This window comes from Syngnathus scovelli, chromosome 2, assembly GCF_024217435.2.
Source record: "Syngnathus scovelli strain Florida chromosome 2, RoL_Ssco_1.2, whole genome shotgun sequence".
In the NCBI taxonomy this organism is placed as follows: domain Eukaryota; kingdom Metazoa; phylum Chordata; class Actinopteri; order Syngnathiformes; family Syngnathidae; genus Syngnathus; species Syngnathus scovelli.
Genome location: NC_090848.1, coordinates 6050133 through 6064047, shown reverse-complemented (window position 1 = coordinate 6064047; position 13915 = coordinate 6050133). Strand labels below are relative to the sequence as shown.

Here is a 13915-nt window from a genome sequence, read left to right as displayed (position 1 = left end):
AACTGTCTGCTACCTTCCCAAACTTTTCCCTGTCTTAAAGGGGAAGTCAACCCAAAACAAATTTTTAACCAGACCATTAACCAGAACACTGTGTTTCAACTAGTTGGGCTGCAGAGACAATATTGTTACAATGAAATTTTTGCGGACTTGACTTCTATTCTATTAAGGTTAGGAATTACAGACGCCTATAAACATAAGTGTCAGCTCATGTGTCTGTGGGCTTGTGACTGTCAGTACTCACAACTGGAAAAGACGAGAGGACACGAGTGCTCGTCCATTGGGAAATTATGGAGCTGCAACTGACACTCAGCGTTGATGGTCATTCTAAAGAGACAGACAGAGAAAAGTAGAAAGACACATCGCTCACTCAAGTCACGTCCTGTTCTTCAGTCAATTGCCTGAAAAGAACTTATTGCCACGCAACGTAATGATGTGAGTTGCCTGACAGCTCTGTGCCATGTAAAATATGCACCAAAGTGGTGCCTCAATCAGAACAGCGAGCAGCCCGCATCCCGCTTTTCTCTGTGGTAAGTGCACATTGCTGTCTTCCCAACTTGCAGATTTACTTTCTGCAATAACTGATGTGCCAGAAAGCCCAAATATGGAGCTGAGGTGTGAACAGCTAGCATATTTTTTCCCAACATCTGAAAGAAGCTGGAAAGTGTTGACATTTCACCCACTATGCTATTAACCATCCTCTGTAAACTATATAATCTAATATGTTTGTAGAATAATCTAGGTATAACTTGATCCAGTGCAATAGCAGAATCAAAAACACAACTTTACAAAAAAAATAATTAGAATGGTCAATTTTGATTGGCACCATCAGGCAGCTTTTGATTTAACAATATATGACTTGGGGCATTGCTAGCGTACTAGTTCACATAGCAGAAGCAGGCTCATTTCCAGTCATTGACCCAATCAATATGGTTGACAGGTGATACGTCCAGCGGTGCAATGTCTCACCTCTCACCTTAAATCAACCGGAAAAGACTGTTACAGCAACCCTAAACCAGAATAATAGAATAACTTGGACGTTTCAGTGATTCTCTATGCATGCTCGCGATGAGCGTCAGCAAATAATGGCTCAAAGTGTGAGCGGAATCAGAACCAAAAGAAAAAAGGCATGTGGTCTGGACAAACACTGCCTCTCACACTTAGCAATATCTGTCAGCTTGAAAGCAAACACTATGAACAAAGTGTCTGAGGAGAATGTATGTTGGATTGACTGTTGTCTTCATTAAATGGAGCAGAACACGCCTCAACTAACAGTCATTCGCACTTGTGTTTGCTATTTACACAAGTTGTCCTTTAAAATCCACAACATATTGATTCAAATAATGGCCTTTAAGTCAGACGTGGACATTCATAATTTAAATGACACTTCAAGGACAAAAGATTCTAAGGTTAAGACTGTAACCCACACACACAGCTCTCACCTCAGCGTGTAGAGAATTTTTCCATTGTTTCGGATACGGAGCAGCTGATTGGGTGTTGTTATCCAGTGAGAGTCTGCAGTCTTGGAATTCCTGAAGATGGTGTCGGGCAGCCAGATCAAGCCCACCATGTTACTGGCAGACAGAGAGAGAGGATACCTCAGACTTCTAGGCAAGGTTTGAAGCCAATCAGCCAATTTGCACCATGACTGAAGGCTTCCAAAAAGCATGTGAAATTGTTGACTCAGGCAATAATGGAGTACCTGTTGAGAGTGAGAATCCGCATGTTGCTGCTGTTATAACGTAGGCGTGTATCCACCCAAGTCTGGGCAAAGATGATATCGATTTGGTACTCCTGTGGAAATCAGAATTTATTTTCTCGCCATTGTAAGATGCATTCACAACAAGCATATTTTTTTCTACTTGCATGAGCTGTTATTAATTACTTCCTTTGGTTCAGGATAGATTTAGAGCCCCGATTCCACCAAGCAGACGGTTTAGTTTTGGAATGGCAGTTGCATTTCCTGAGCTGTAGTTTATCACTTTTGGCATGCCAAGTGGAAGATATTATCAGGCCTCATATTATACTTTTGCATACTTTAAAACACTTTCAAGGTGTCTTAATAAGTTGACCATGACGTGCTTTCATTAAAATACCATATAGATCAATACGTAATGAATACATATATTTTGACAGCATTTTTATTGCAATGGGGAAATCGGCTCCCTTTAGGGCGGATCTGTCTAAAGCAGTAAGCCAGTAGTAATGGCAATATCATTTTGATTCAATACTGTACTGATTCATTTTTGTGCAATTGTTGCAGAAGGTGTCATTCGCTCAAGGCTTTCATTGAACGAATGCGACTCAGCTTGTTTACTGGTCATATTTTCTGTGACTTTGACTTAAAAATACAGTGTACTAATTACAAACAGATTTTCTCAAATAGTATTACACACTGACTGGTATCTGACAATCAGACACATTGTCCTCACTTGTCTCCCACCAATGATCTTTGGTGAGCCTTGAAGCATGCTAGCAACGATAGTGAAATAGGAAGTGCGGTGCGCTGACTTGTTGCACTGATTGACAAGAAGGGGATTTCTGAGCGACTGTACTTCCTGGGAAAATCCCAACAAGAGAAGGTATTGCAGCCACTGAATTATTCATATGTGTTATGCAACACAATCAAGATCAGTGCTTGGACTTATCTAGGTAAAATCAGGTGGGGGTTCTGGCAAAATTCCCCAGAGGATAGGTACATTTTGAAGCAAACAGGATATAGACACGTGCAGAAAATTAAGGAGTTCAAGAAAGTGCATTACTCATGGCTGGACAACAAAGAGACAAAGACCGATTTGGCAGGGGGATGACAAAGAGGGGCTGCTGTTGTGTATTCTCAGCAGGGAAATTAAACAGAAAGCAGCAAGTTTATTATCAGGGACATGAATATTTGATGTTCCGCCTTAAAGATTCAGACCATGATCAACTAAATTCCCTTTTGTCTATGATAGTTCTTACACAGCTGGATATTTAGTGTGTGTGTGTGTATGTGTGTATGTGTGTGTGTGTGTGTGTGTGTGTGCGTGTGTGTGTGTGTGTGTGTGTGTGTGTGTGTGTGTGTTACAGGAACAAACAAACAAAAAATGGCTTACGGGTAACTTTTGAATATAAGATTGGCACTAAAATGTGCCTGTGCTTTGAGCAGCTGATCCGTGTGTGCAGATATAACTCTTTTGCCTGCTGTCTCTCATTTTCTCCACTATTCTTTGACTCTCCTCTGAGAGCTCTTCCTGCCCCGAGCATTCAGCTCCTGCAGTCAGTGACTAATTAACAATTAGTCTTGGACAATTTGTAATTGGCAATTATATGTGGTTCTTTCAATTGAATATGAGATGGTTCGTAATACACATCACTGTTATTGACCGTTGGTGTTTGATTCTCAGTTTTACTATTCAATATGTAATGATGAGGTGCAATATATTAATTTAGAAGAAAATCGGTGATGCAAAACCACTTATTTTGAGCTCTGCTCTTTTTTTTTTTTTTCTATAAAGCAGCACATGGCTGTAAAGCAGCACATCTTACAATAAATCCAATTTGTCAGAATATTAATGTAGATTTATTCAATGGATGATCTTGTGGTGACACTGAATTGTAATACTGGTGTTACAGGTAAAAGTAAGAGGTGTTCCAAATTATTCTGCTTACCATGACTCACATGAATTGACTAATTTGGAAGCAGCATGGTTAGTCACAGGTTTGCATTTCAAGTTTAGTCCTGGTCTTCTCTGTCTGGAGTTTACAAGTTCTGTCTATGCTTGTAAGCATGTCAAGGTCACAGGTGAGAATGTGGAATTACAAAACTTTCCAAGTTCATCTGCCATTTAAATCGGTATTAAAATATTTAAACCCCATAACTGTTGATTGATTGTGAATTTCAATCAATCAAGGACAATGACACAATTTTTTACACCATTCATTTCTTTAAGAGACCTCCATTAATTGAAATGTAATATTTGGGCTTCATGTACAGCAATGTCTGAAAATAAAGGACACCCTTGAGGCTATATTAATTTTCTGACCTCAGCAATGAGGGCACAATCTTTTTTTATGGTAGAGAGCACAATCTCATATTAGTCAATTTTAAAATACTGGTGGTATCTTCATTGTAATTCCTCCGAGCAAACAGTGACAATAGACTTGCGTGTGCTAAGATAAGCGAAAGCTCTCTTCGGGGATGCAAATACCAGTGTGATAATAATGAAAATTATGTTGACAGCAATGTGCATGTGACTGGAATTAATTAAACTGACTTCAACTGCTAGGGAAAAAAATAGCTTCCCCCTTATCCAAGATCATCATGGTTGCAAGGAGATATCCTAATATCTTCCAATTCCAATTTATTGCTCAGTCACTGTTTTCCAAGAAAAACATTTTGTTATTCTACCTTTTTGCAGAGATGCTAGACTGGCAAGCTTTGTCAGTATGCTTGCAGACTGTCATAAAAAAAAACAAAAAAAAAACAGTAAATAAAAAAAACCTAGTTTCTAAGAAATGCTTCACCTTGGTCAAATCTATAGTTTTCTTACTAACGCCCGCAAAACCCCAAACCACATTAGAAGATGTGCATTGGTGTAGCAAATAATTTGTATATTTAATCCAACAAGAGGTTTTGCTTAGTGTTTGATTTAGACTGAAAACATGGTTGTCCAAAGCACTCCTTCCGTCACCTCATCCCCGAGCGATAGCACAGTCATGCTATTTTTCCTTCAATACAGCTGCCTGTTGCTCAACAGCCTGTCAAACTGATCTCTCTTGAACACAAAATGTGCGTCTATCTATCTATGAGACTTCATCAATCACAGCATATCCGGCAAAACCACATGTCACTCATGAGTCTCACACGATCATGTACTGTAGACAAGACGGAAAAATAGTCCATGTCTGTGCATGTTTTGTACGCTTCATTATATTTGCTGCCCCCCCACCCGCACACCCCTCACCTCCTGCCCTCCTTCCAGGTCTCCATGGTGATGAAAGCTCCAGTCTCATGATAGTGCAAGTGAGAGTTTCTTTACGCCCATCCTCACAATCATCTAATTTATCATTGCTACCAGGCGGCTGATAACTGCTATTCTGCGATAAATGATAATTTTGTTGTCAAGCTCCACTCCGTCCAACCTTGCTTTTCATTCTGTCTCATGAAAAAGACCTGTCTTCGATCTGACTTGACCTTTATCCTTGACTGTGAGTGAGAATAAAAGATTTGGCCAGCACAAATTTAAAAAGAAGAGTTCAGCTAACTATTACCACGACTCATGGCATCTTAAAATAAACACATCACCTCCCAACATCCAAGGCTGAACAGTGCTGATACAGATTGGCACTCGATTAAATACAATTACATATTGTAGACATTGGAAAATAACGTTTTTTTTTTTCCGTATTTTGGATTTATCTAATTGGAACATCACATCAATTACACATGATGAAAACGAATGAAAAATTTCCCATCTTTTACTTCAAAGCAAACAAATATATGCGTTAGTCACATATTGATCCTCAACAATATTGTTCTATAGCGATACAATATCTTTTGTTAGCAATAAATATTTGAATCAAGATACCTACCCACATTAAGCCTCCATAACAAAGCAATGTTCCAATAGTCATTGCACTGCATCAAAAAAAAGAAAAATTAAAAAATGCCATGGCAACATACAGAGCATATAAATGTTTGTTTTGTTTTTTTTTAAAAACGATTTTAGCGATACTCTTTTCATTTTTTTAATTACATCGAGTCTTTCTAGCCACACCGATGTGATGCAGTCACACATGAATGATGATCGCAAACTAAAGCGGTCTGTAACTCACACCTGCACACCAGGCTTTTGACCCTTATACACACACACACACTAACACGCACACACATGCACACACGCACACACACACAAATTATGGCACCCTTAGAAAAACTCGAGTTCAATGTGGTGCATCTTATATGATTTGATATTGATGTCTTGGTTCTACTTGAGCATCAATTATTCATTCATCATTGGTTCTATTTTCTTCTTTAAAAGTAGTGTCAAAGAAAATCACTGCAGGCTACTTGGTCACAATTCCTCAGTAAAGACTGTCTTTCTCTTGAGGTCAAATTCTGTGGTCAATTTCTCCAACAAAAGGTTCTTTCTTGCCTTCTGGTCTGCTTCACATTCACATAGGCATTTGGAATACTAAAAAAGAGATGAAGAGTGTAAAGTGATAGGAATTGACAGGGCGCTTGTAAAACAAGTTTTTTTAAAACACATTTGGCACACCTCTGGTTACAATGACCTTGGTTTCTTGGTGTGGCTGGATGCGCTTTTTGGAGCTTATGTTCAATACGGTATCACTCCAGGATTGTTGGAGTAGGGGAGCCATAAAAAAATTGACAAGCACAAGGACGTTGTTGTACAGACAGCTCTTCAAAATGACATGAAATGTGGAGTGGGTACTCGGTGTGCGTATGTCATTTTCTCACCATCAAACCTGTTTGTATAATGGAAGCTGAACATCCATCCATTTATTTTCAGCACCGTTTATCCTGTTCAGGGTCACGGGGAATGCTGGCCACCTATCCCAGCTCACATCGGGGTAAAGGCCGACCGACTACACCCTGAACTGGTCGCCAGCCAGTCGCAGGGTACATGTAGAGATGAAGAACCAGTCTCACACACATGCAGACCGCCACTGTGCGGGAATCGATCCCACGCTGCCCGCACACAAGTCAGGCGTGTCTACACCTACACGCTCAGCGACCTGGAAGCTGAACAGAACAGCCTTTTTTCTTTTGTTGTTGCAAATATCCTGAATAAAATCTTCGATATTGTAATTTTTGGAGACATAAATATGGTATTACTGTCATGCAGTTTAGGATCTTATTGATAGTATTTGTCTTCCGAGAAGAGCTCAGGGAAAACAAACGTATTTTGTCTAGATTCCTGAAAGGTTGCACACAATTTTTTTAAACCTGTTAAAAATGGCATGGACAGTGACTTCTTAAATTATGTGTCCACCGTGTGACACAACAAATCAATACTTCAATTTGTCACCAACTATTTTAAATACCGATTATTAGCTAGAATATAGATTTGTTGTTGCAGCCCTATACAAGGCTAAATTCATTTTTATAATGATCAGGATGCATCTGGATTTATTGTGAGATGAACCTTCAGGTAAAAATAGCCCTCCTATTTTTATTCAACTTAATCACAGAGATCTGTAGGAACTCAAGTGTCATCCAGAGATTCGAGAGATCCAGCATCACCATGAAATGTCTCCCCTTATAGATAGATAAAGGCCTTTTTTGTTACTGCCACAATTGAATGAACTTGGCTGTATATTTTTAGATTCATCATATTGCATCACATTTCATAAGACTTCAACAACAGGAAGTGCAGTGAACATTTGAAAGTTAATCTATACAAATACAATTATATTTTGGTGCGACAAAGGCAAAGGAGAGTGCTGCAAGCACAACAATTAAGCGCTAACGACATTCATCCAGTTGCAGCAAATTAAAAACATGTTTGAGTTACATTTCTCGAATGACAATCTTTGGTTCACTGATTGTATCTTCAAATGGATCTCTGCGAAGAAAACAGCTGAAGGTTGAGCTGCATTAATGGTGTTGAATAACAACTCATTGTCTTCATGCTTGACCCTCTTGCCCTCTTTCTTTTAATTGTGGAATGATAAATGTGTCCTTATAATCGGAGAGTTGAGCTATTTTCAACCCACTTAGTTTTCCTTTGCAGTGGATGACCTTCATCTCAAAGCTCAATGAGCAAGCATGTCGTATGAAATGACTTTCTGTCTCAATCAGCAAGCTTTGAGCTCCCTCTGACAGCAGCATACAGAAAAACAACAAAGACAATGTCAGGGTGCTGCAAAAAGCTGACAAACGTTCCAGAGTTACATTCATTGTGGTTCAGGCAACACCAGTAGGAAAGAAATGTATGCGAAGCATTGGCAGTTTTACAAGTTGATAAGTGGTGGCAGCTGTCACCTTTACCAAATGTTTTGCCACCCCATTGGTAGTTAATCAACCCATATTATTATTTTATTTTTTTATCATAAACGTTCATTACATTTTCTCCACAGTGTGTTTAAAAAGTGTGTTTAGAATCTACCCTTCCCCTATTTTAAAACAATAAAGCATAAATAAATATATAAATAATAACAATAATAAATAAATAAATAAATAAACATCACATGCAGACATCCTGGTTGCATAGCCGCGGGAGCAAGGCAAGGATTAATAATGGAGAATGATGAAAATCAGTCAACATATTCTCAATTCAAGGACATAATTAGATACATGAGCACGTTGGACAAGTCGGATAAACAGATCCGTAACAAGCGTGAGACTACAGCAGATGGGCAGAACTACAATGCAATCATACTGAGGATTGCATGACTTAATCCTCGAGAAAAGCAACGCAGCGTTTACCGGAAGGCCCGCCGCAGGCTCACACGGCATCCAGTTTCGTCGCCGCGGGTGGGTGAGGAAGGGATGCCGATGAAGTGGTGGGATCCACAGCAGGGTCGATCATGGGGCATCTCAGCCTTGCAACGCAGAGCTCCGTACAATAATTATAATAGTTTGAAACTGTTTGAATTGTTCAAGTTGTATCCAAACCTATCTCGCTGCTGCTTTGTGGGAAGGGGTGGGCGCTTAATGGTGGTGCAACTGGTCGCTGGTGAGTGGGCTTCCTTTTTTCACTCCCATTAATGTTTAGATGTCTTTAGAAAATAGCTTGACAACAAAAATGTATACTATATCAAAAATGGGATGTTCGAAAGACGTGTACACCTACAACATGATGAGAGTTTGCTCTAGCCACAGATACATGTGTGGCCAGCTGAGTGTGGCCACTTAAAGCACCTCCTTTCCGGATAGGCCATGGAGAGATTAGGCTATTTGCGGACTTCAGGGGAAATATAAGTGAAATGAGCCCTTACAGATTTCAATTGAGTAAATAACCACTTCTGCACAATTCAGATTACAAACAGCCCCTAGGAACGCATTGTACTTGTGAATCTTGGTGACTTATGAAAGAAAACAAGCAGATGTGACAGAAACAGCACTTTAGCTGGCAATAATCAATTTCAACATTTCATAACTGCCAGAGGCTGGGCTGTGATATCATTTCAAGTTTTTATTTTTGCTTTTACGGTTTTGGCAACCAAAACTGCAACAAGATGACATGTTTTTACATAACAATAGCGATGTTAACTGATGGCTTTCTTTCATTTGCCTCCAGCTAACAATGTGACGTCACGGTGACGTAGTGGTCTATCAAGGGGTCTATTCTGGAACGAACAGACTTTAACAACTTCTGTACAAATGGTCGTTTTGAGCGAACTGGACAATATTTTTTTTTACCATAAAATCCATATTCTGTTGGTTGCAGTTCTGTTAAATCAAGTTTCCACTATATAATGACAGTGTTAGCTAGTAGAATATGCAACGGAAGGTGGGGTGATATGGTAGTTTTGAAGTGGTTCTTCATATGAACCAGACAGACTTCAGAGAGACCGAGGTCTGCAGACGAATGACCAATTGGACTCGGGTGAGTCTTAGCCTGACGTGTGCAGTTAAGTGAGGAAAGAGAGCAGAAAAAAATTGGCAAAAGTGAAAGACATGCCGAGGCAGACAGAGAGTGGGAGCATTAGAGATAAATCCACTCCAGCAAACTCCCAGGACAGCAGGGGATTTGCATTGTGGTGCCCACTGTTCGCTATCCCTGACAGGGTGTCGCCAATCAGTGCAACATAGAGGAAAAAAATTGGAGGAATGGTGAATCACAATCACTGTGCATGATTGTAAAGGTTTGCGCTCAGTGTAGAGTAGGCTGACCTATCGGCCTACTGATTGGTGTTGAGAACCGCAGAGTGACTCGTGATGATGACATATCACAATACAACGATCATGCAATCGTCAATATAATGTGAGGGGGTCCTTAAATGGAAATTTGTGGAAAACATCCTCTTGCACAAAACATAAATGAACATAAATCATAGCAATAGTCTCATCAAATGCTGATATTTCCCATTAATGATTTTTATAAGCACATTGTTACATTTTTTCACAGGCATCACTATATATTGTACATTTTGATTGTTTTAACACATTCTGGAAAATGTACTTTTTAAATGTCGGTATGCATACATACGAGAGTGTACTATTACAAATATCAAGTGTGAAATTTAACAACATAGCTGGGGATCTGTTTCAGACCCACACACTACTTGGCACAATTTGGTATTACACTGAAGGCAAACAGCTGTATCTTTGGACTTACCTGTGTATTGTAAGATAGCATCAGAAATGAATAAATTAACAATCATAAATCAAACTTGCCTTTTTTTTTTTATTCTGAGTTGAAGTCAATTACACCCTGAAGTGTGGATTGCAGCAACATCACCAGATGGTGGGTTTTATCCCTGGTGATGCTCTGTCAGGCTTCTACTGTAAATTAATTCCGTGGTTGCTGCTTCTTGGGGCATTTTTCCTTCAGTATTGTCTTCAGTAAGTGAAATGCATGTTCAGTCAGATTCAGGGAAGGTGACTGACTTGGCTATTTATCTATTTATATTTTGCCTTAAATGAAAAAGAATATCTCTGGGGTTGCTTTTCCAGTGTGCTTGGGGTCATTGTCCTTCTGCATAGTAAAGCACTGTCCAATAATTTTTAAGCCTATGAGCAAACATGGCCCAAATGTATCCTGTTGCTGTTGTCAGCAGTCACATCATCAACAAATACAAGGAAACCAATTACGTTGGCAGCCATGCCTGCTCATGCCATGAAACTAGCATCATCATACAGAGCCATCAATATCAAGACAGTGACACAATTCTCAGGTTTTTGGGTCTACACCACAGTGGATGTGAGATAAAACAAAGATGTCCTTTAACTGCAGACTTTCACTCTCAGTCACACTTTGTAAGGGACTAAGAGTAATGGGAGTATTGGCTGGTCAGATGTTTCATGGCCAAGATGCAGTATATATACTATCTAAAAAAAAGATTGAGTTCATTTAATCAGGCTTCAGAATGTGCATCTGAAGCTACAATTATCTTTTTCCTCAGCTTTTAATGGTCTCGGTGAGTTGTCCATTTAATTGCTAAACCGAGCTGCAGGGATCCAGCTGGAATAATGGCCAGTTGGCAACCCATTACTCTTTCACTGTGCAAATAACAGCAATCTAGTAAACATGAAAACAGTATGCTTGTTCTGCAACTTTGTTCCACTTACGGTTTATTTACCAATTATTTACTGTATCATGTAAGTAAATTAATCAATTGGCACTGTCTACAGAAATGTTAGGCTTTGTAATGTCTATTAAAATACAAGTGTAATAGACCAAGGCCGTTTACTAAGTTACAGGTTAACTTATTGCACTCAGTGTGGGAGCCTCTAAGGCCTCCAAAAATCAAAGCAAAGCAATAAGTAATGTTTGAGGAAAATATATAAAAGGGAATTCAAGGACTATAAAAAGCCTTTACTAGCAATGGGCACTTTACGAAATTTTGCCAGTCCATCCTCCACCTTTTGTTCAAGTTTAAAATGATTTACTTTAATAACCAGGAGGACACACGGTTCACTGTAGCCAAGGGTAGAATCAAATCCAAGTTGCGGCGTCATACACAATATTATCCAGCCGCCATCAGCAGCTTACATGTTTTGCCATGCATCACAGTGTGACGTCACGACAGAGGTTTCATAATTCATGATAAAAAAACATTCTAAGCTCATGACAGTTTCATGAGACGTAAACAGAAAAGTTCATTGGCAATGACACATCGACAGAAAAGAAGATCAGGAAAGTGTTTGAACTCACCATATCGATGGATGAAACAGGGCCAATGCTGTTGACATATATGCCCACATCAATGACTGTTGGCTTCACTGAAAGAGTCAAGAGTAACCAAAAGTGAGTACAATCTGCATTAAAATATTGTCAAATAATATTATACATAATATTACATTACATCATATTACAGTACTATAGTATGACTTTGGAATGGGGGAAGCCAGACAGTGTACTCTGAAAAACCTATGCAATGGAAGTTTTGGACAGGCGTGCCACCAGGGGTGGCCATTATAAATTTACTGGCCAGCACACAGACACTGGCCAGAATCGAATATATTAGCGTCAGTTATGTTTTTCATTCCAACTTTCAATTACAAAGCAGAGTTATTTTGTTTAAAATGAATATACAGGGGTGTTGTGGCCATCTGGAATTTCAGGAAAATGTATGGATTTTCCAAAAATGGCCAGGAGGGTTGAAGCAGATGCGTGTGTCCCAGTCGACGAATAAATTTCGGCTAGGGGCCACTCTCTACAATTACAGCTCCCTTGCCGCCTATCGCTCATAAGCAGAGGGTGTACACCTTAAGAATCTAGGTGTTCCCATCCGGCAACTCCGATGAAATTTTTCTGGAACGTGCTCATGGTTTTGGACTGTGAGACAGATATAGTACTAACCACAATGCTATTTTGCTGACAATGTCTGCACACACACAAACACACACACACACACACGCACGCACGCACGCACGCATAAAAAACACAATGTGAATGTGATTGAGAATCCATTTGTTAGTTACTTAGCAGGCTCCTTCCTGGTTAATGAATGATGACATAAAGATGCAACGTCCTATTATATGTATATTAAAACTTACATTGGTGTATCAGCACATTTACTTGGATTCGTGACAATATTTTTCCCCTATTTATCTCATGCGCCATCCCACTACAATGTATTGTTTCCATTGCATTTGCATTTTTTGTGTAATCTGTGACATAGCGAAACATTTTGCTGATGCTACAAAATATTGCAAAGCCTGTCTGCGAAATATGCTAGAAAGACCAGACAAGGGAACACCACTGATATGGTGTAAAATCTTGCTGATGGACATCCTCAATTTCATAAAAAGTTCAGTCCTTAACAGGTTGGTAAAAGTAACTAATTTGAATAACTTACCTTCAAATAAAAATCTGACAAGTGTGAATTGTTTTGTGACAAGCAAACTTGCCCCCCACTAGCTGCATCTGGTTACTATTGTTTGTAGAAGAGCAAAGTAGAGCGCAAAACCTCCAGCCAGGGGCTGCATTGACTCATTAAACATTTAATTAAGACAAGTGCTTGTAAATAATTGTGTAAATATACCGTTAATGGAAGAAATTAAAGTGACTCAAGAAAGGAATAATGCATAGGAGTCTTTCAGTCTTGCAGGGTTATTAACCTGCGAAATCGTCGACAAAAAATAGCACTGTACATTCATGTGCATTTTCTTTTCTACTGAGGCGATTGGAAGTTTCCAGGCAATAATTATAAGAGGGAGGGAAAAAAAAGAAATCAGTTTCATATTTTTTGGGACAAGGACACATTTTCGTTGTTTGGTGCCTACATACAAAGTGCCTGGACTGGCTCCTATACTCCCCAATCGTCATTTGTGTCAATTTCAGCAAAGGACTTCAGAGTGGATTCATCATTTCCTAGTGGGGTACGTATTTCTCGTAAATTTTTTCCTAAATACTTATTGCAGAACACTTTATTTTCCATTGCTTTATGCATTGGCCAAAACTGGGCAGAACCGTCAAGCTCCCAGGCCTCTGGTACTTGAAGGATACGTTAAACACCCCTGTTTTTCACCATTAATGTGACCTACTAACTGTAAAATTCAATTGAGTTTTTTTCTTTGTTTCACAAGAGGGGAAGTAAAAATAAACAACTGTTGCTGTGTGGAAAATGAGGCAGTGTTATCCCAGTGGAGCGGAAAAGATGCGAAGGTAACCTCGCGAGACTGAGTATTAATGCGGTCGGAATGGTAAGCTATAGCAAATGTTCAATGATGTTTAAGCGTCTATATGACAGTAAAAGTGGCGAGATCATTCATTTGTTGGATACTAAATGTTGAGAATGATTT

The 13915-nt window shown here is 39.3% G+C and overlaps 1 protein-coding gene across 2 annotated transcripts in view; it reads right to left on the bottom strand.

Moving 5' to 3' along the window:
- LOC125988655 (gamma-aminobutyric acid receptor subunit gamma-3) overlaps window positions 1–13915 on the bottom strand; it is a 48236-nt gene that overhangs the window by 17752 nt on the left and 16569 nt on the right. For both annotated transcript variants that reach the window (XM_049754108.2, XM_049754110.2), the window contains exons 3-6: window positions 11823–11890; window positions 1700–1791; window positions 1440–1571; window positions 242–324 (exon numbers count right to left, since the gene is read on the bottom strand). In XM_049754108.2, coding sequence (XP_049610065.1) covers window positions 242–324; window positions 1440–1571; window positions 1700–1791; window positions 11823–11890 — 375 coding nt within the window. The remainder of the gene's footprint in view (window positions 1–241; window positions 325–1439; window positions 1572–1699; window positions 1792–11822; window positions 11891–13915) is intronic.